Source organism: Octopus bimaculoides, chromosome 3, assembly GCF_001194135.2.
Source record: "Octopus bimaculoides isolate UCB-OBI-ISO-001 chromosome 3, ASM119413v2, whole genome shotgun sequence".
Lineage (NCBI taxonomy): Eukaryota > Metazoa > Mollusca > Cephalopoda > Octopoda > Octopodidae > Octopus > Octopus bimaculoides.
In genome coordinates, this window is record NC_068983.1 from 143805870 (window position 1) to 143811314 (window position 5445).

At 33.0% G+C, this 5445-nt stretch overlaps 1 protein-coding gene across 2 annotated transcripts in view; it reads left to right on the forward strand.

Annotated features, from left to right (window-relative positions):
* LOC106878287 (mitochondrial folate transporter/carrier) overlaps window positions 1-4917 on the forward strand; it is a 101078-nt gene extending 96161 nt beyond the window's left edge. The window contains exon 7 of one of the 2 annotated variants that reach the window (XM_014927464.2): window positions 3807-4917. In XM_014927464.2, coding sequence (XP_014782950.1) covers window positions 3807-4020 — 214 coding nt within the window. In that variant the 3' untranslated portion in view covers window positions 4021-4917. The remainder of the gene's footprint in view (window positions 1-3806) is intronic. The other variant, XM_014927465.2, reaches the window with a different exon arrangement.
* The last annotated feature ends 528 nt before the right edge of the window (window positions 4918-5445 follow it).

Sequence of the window (5445 nt, forward strand, 5' to 3'; positions counted from 1 at the left end):
TCCACGGGCTCCCTCAACTGTTAGGGTGTGGCACTTTTTCACGCAGCTATCCTCATCCATTCTCACCACATGTCCATACCAGCGCAATCGTCTCTCTTGCACGCCACAACTGATGCTTCTAATGTTCAGCTTTTCTCTCAAGTGTTCAGCTTTTCTCTCAAGTGTTCAGCTTTTCTCTCAAGTGTTCAGCTTTTCTCTCAAGTGTTCAGCTTTTCTGTTCAATAGTAATGATAATAATGATTTCTTTTATTGGCCACAAGAGCTCATTCTGTGATTGAAATGGGGTGAATGAAACTCTTTTAGAAGACACTTGGATATATCTGCCAAACAATAGTTACAATTTCAGCAGCCAAAAACAGCAAAGGACAAGCAAAATTAGAAGAAACTCACCAGTGATGATTGAAGCGTGGATTCCATGTGTGATGCCAATAATAATAATAATAATAATAATAATAATAATAATAATAAGAATAATAATAATAATGATAATAATGATAAAAATAAAACCCTCATAACAATGATCTTTCCATAAAACACTGGTGGTAGTGTAAACCTAAAGTCAGTAGCCTCATATAAATGTTTTATGCCAAACTTAAATTTACAAAACAACAGTGCAATGAGACTTGAGCCTTTGGTGAAGGTTTCTTGCCTCATAGGTACTTTGTAGTTCAGTAGCACAGGCCTGATCATCATCCTGTTTTTGTTATGTGAAAAGTAGTGTTGACAAAGAAGTCAACAAGAAAGTAATGGAAGGCTACTTAAGAAGCAGAACCAAAGAAATGAGAATTCTGGAAAAGAATGCTGAACATTTGGAATGTATGGGGGTATTTAATCTCAGAGGAGAAGAACTTATAAATTAAGTGTTGTGTATCAGGAATGGTAAAATATCTCTCTGATTTAGAAATTGAAACAGTACAAAGATCAGCCAATAATATTCAGCAGCCAGTTTCTACATCTTTCATTCATCGCCATCATCATTCATCATATTCAGCCATTATTTGTTCACTGTTATGCGAGGACATCTTTAAGTAGGTGTCAGTTGGAATCATTCTGTGCTGTTTTTCTCCCTGTAATACTCATAAAATTATCTATTTCATCTGTTTATGTTGTCCTGTCTTTCCTGATGTAGCAAACCTCTTTTCTTCAGTCTCTGTTCTCTACACAGTTTTGTCTCTCTCTTGTTATTTGTTTGAACTGCATGCTTTTTCCAGCTCTATTTTCTCATAATATGTTTTATGATATCTTGTACTATTTATTGCTTACTATTCTATCCATTCTCAAACTTTCCAGCTTTAGTCATTCCTAATAAGCATTTTTTATACTACTTTGTGTTCTCCTAAGTTTTTAGTTATCGATCACGTCTCTTTTCCATATTTTTTTGCTCTTATGACCAGTGCAGGATAAAATACTCTGCACTTCAGGCACAGTGGCATCTTTTCCTGATGTTAATTTATGAAAAGCACTTGTGCCATCTCAGATCCCTCTCTACTTCTCCAAAATGGCTGTATCCCACTTTTACTAGTTCTCCAAAATAATTTTTGTATTTGTTAGCTCTTATTATTATAGGTGGACGTCACAAAAACCATACCAAAGTAGACTGTGGAGCACGATGCTGTCCTTTGACCCGTCGGCTCCTATCAAATAGTTCAACCCATGCCAACATGGAACATGGACATTAAATGATGATTGATGATTGAATAGTCAGCTATCTATTACAGTTTTATATGTTCAAAAACCATGCAAACCGAGATATACTCTGGTCTACAGTCAATAAAGTCTGTTATGCTATGGAAGATAACGTTCTACGTAGTCGAAACAAATTAGATATTTTTTTAAACATTACTTTCAAATTATTTGTAATCTTCATTTATTGGAATGTTTTTATGAAATTTAAATCTTTTAATTTGTAAAAGTCTAACAAATGTTATCTCCCTTGAAATAGGTGTGTCGTTAAAAAGAGTAATCTCCCTTGAATTGGATAACGTCAAAAAAAAAAACAATTTTTTAAAAATTAAAATTACCAGTATAACTTTAAAATAGAGAGTTTCTAAATTAAAGCTATATTTTTTTGCATCGCTATTATCATTCTCCCTTGATTATTTGCTTATCGAACTTAGAATCTCCGAAACATATAATGCCAGGGAGCCATACTCAATCATATTTTAACTTCTGGCCCACAGATTTACTGTCTCCCCTTTATGCTTTATTTCATTGCCAAGACAGTGACCTCTTCATCTTGGTGTTGGCTGTTACCTCCACTCAAGAACTGCCACTGTTGTCACCAATACTGTGTCTACACCTTGCTGGGTCACCACCATAAACACGATGCTTAGTCCTTCATACCTGGACTGTCAGCCACTAAAATACTTCTCTGCACATATTTTTCTGCAGCTGTTGATTTGCAACTTGGCAAGTGTAACCATGTTAATCTCAGTCTCAGAGGGCTTGAGAAAGACATAAGGGCCTCCTCCCCTCCTCCTCCTCCTCCTCCTCCTCCTCATCGTCATCATCATCTAACGTCCATGTCTCATACTGGCATGGGTTGGACTACTGGCATATGTTATTCCTGACTAAACCAGTGAAAGAAGGAAAAAAAAATTTCTTTTGTTTGTTCTTCATTTAATGTTAATTCAAATATTTCTTTTGATTTTGTAAGACAATGGATGTTGTGTTGCATAGTGAATATAGTTTTTTTCTGCTTTTCCTTTTTTTCTTCTTCTCTTCTGTCAGAGTCGTTAGTAAACGGGATGAAATGCTTAGCAGTATTTCACCTGTTGCTACATTCTGATTTCAAATTCCACTGAGATCAATTTTGCCTTTTATCCTTTCGGAGTTGATAAATTAAGTACCAGTGAAACACTGGGGTTGATGTAATCGACTAGTCCCCTCCCTCTAAGTTTCAGGCCTTGTGCCTATAGTAGAAAGGATTATTATTACTGTGGTTGTTGTTATGAGCTGGCAGAATTGTTAGCACACTGGACACAAAACTTAGTGATAGTTCTAGCTTTATGTTCTGAATTCAAATTACACCAAGGTCAACTTTGCTTTTCATCCTTTTGAGGTTGATAAAATAAGTACCAGCTAAGCACTGGTATCAATGTAATTAATTTCCCCCTCCCCTTAAAATATTGCTGACCCAGTACTGAAATTTGAAACTATTATCATTATTATTATTATTAATTTGGTGAGCTGGCAGAATTGTTAGCACAAAATGCTTAGCGGTATTGTGCCTGTTGCTATGTTCTGAGTTCAAATTCTGCCAAGGTCAACTTTACTTTTCATCCTTTTGTGGTTGATAAAATAAGTACCAGTTGAACACTGGGGTCAATGTAACCAACTCACACCGTCTTCCGAAACTGTTGCACTTGTGGCGTAATTTGAAACTATTATTATTATTATTATCATTATTATTGAGTGAGAGAGCAGTGCATGCTATCAAAGTGAAACTGGTAAAATATATTATTATTATTATTATGCACAATTATGATATTAGAAACAGAGAGAGTATTAGAAGTTCAGATGTGAGAGAAGAATGCTCATATCTCAGTAAATATCATTGAATCAGTGACTAAAGCCTTAGTACCTATCATTTAACACCTTTTTACAATAATTGATATCGTTATTTGTATAGAAAAAAAAATCTGAAATATCAAATATGAATGTAATTTGATATAATCATTTCTCATGTATTGGTTTGTAGTGAATTATTTTTGTCTGTTTTTCTGACATAAAATTAGTTATGATTATTTTTTCCCTCATTCAATAAGCTGAGTATTGATTTTAATGGTTTTGTTTTTGAATTTCAGGCATGAAGGTGCCTATGGATTCTATAAAGGGCTTGTGCCTAATCTGATACGAGTTACTCCTGCATGCTGCATCACGTTCCTGATATATGAAACAATGATGAGTAAATTTGCTGAGAGACGAGAACAGCAAGAGCAACTTGAAGCTGCACTTGAAGCTGCACTTGAGTTGCAAAAGCAGGATGCAACTCCAACTGTAAATGGCGAAACAGAATGATTGATTGTTAAGAAAGATTGTATTAATTTTGGTGGAAGCAGTGAATTGTTTTTATTCTTATACCAAATTGAATTTTTAATCATCATTTTTTTTCAGGTATTATTTTTCATTAGGTAAAAATAACCCCATTTCTATTGAAAAAAATTTTGTTTCTTAAAAGTTGTTTAAAGAAGTATTTGTAGTATTAGCATGGAGAGAGAAAAGTGGATGAAGAATTGAAATATCCTCTGTATTTATCTCTTTGTTGGTAGCGTCTAAAATTTTTGTTTGCTTTGTTGATATTTTAGAGTTTCTGTATGGATTATCAATATAATTAATATATAAATATAATACATAAAAGAAACAGAAGTGACATGAAAATTATCTGGTAGTCACGTGTAGTTACTTCCCATGTGAAAATGGAAAGTACATCTTTTATAACAAAGATCCCCCCCACCCCAAAAAAATATTCATGTACTAAAAAAGCAAGGAGTCCTACCCAAAAAATAATTTACAAATATTTGTACTTGGACCAAGGGATTGTCAAAACCTTCTGGTTGGACTCTGTAAAAGATTGCAATATATGACTGGTATGTTAGTTGTATGAATTATTCAATTGGATTATTGAAACCACCACCAGTATTTTATTTTGCCTGTTCTTTATTATTACATGTCTGTTTGTTTGTGTTTGCTTTTGAAGGGAACAATTTTTAATAATGCATTTATTCAATTTACATTCTTCATTGTGAAAAAACTTTAGATTTTTATAATTTCTTTGATTGCTCAGTCAATTTTGATGCATTAAGAATTGGAAAACTTTTAATAGGTATAAAAATTCTATTATTTTCTGTTTGTTTTTTAAAAAAAATTCCTACTGCTGTGATATATAGAAGGAAATAAAAACCAATCATATTCTAATGTTATTGTCTTATTTTTTAAAATATATTTTAATTCCTCCATCCATGCTTATTGCAATCTGTTGTAGCTTGATTTTAATATTTTGTCAAACTTCATTACCGAAATGTGTACTGTTGCAAATGTTCTACTGCGTTATGATGCAAAGAAAATTAAAAAAATATTACCCTTTTAAATGGTGAATTGGTTTTTTTTACATAAATGAAAAAAAAAAAAAAAACGCTTTTCCTTTCATTTAATGATTTATAAATGTTTTTCTGAGTTACCTCCCTTACAAATGTGCAAGTAGTGTAGCGGTGGTACATTGTCGTTAGTGCGCCCTGTGAAAAAAAAGAAACTTTTTACATTTTCCGTGGATCTCTCTGTTAGAGAATTTTAAATTATATTGATAGGATTCAATTGCAACAACAAATATTAATACAATATTTTTCTTTGTGTTTTGTTTTTTCCTTTCAAATTTAGGCACTTTGTATCCTTCTCCAAGCACATTAAACTATGATACTTCCTTTTTTGTATGGCTTTAGACAAGGA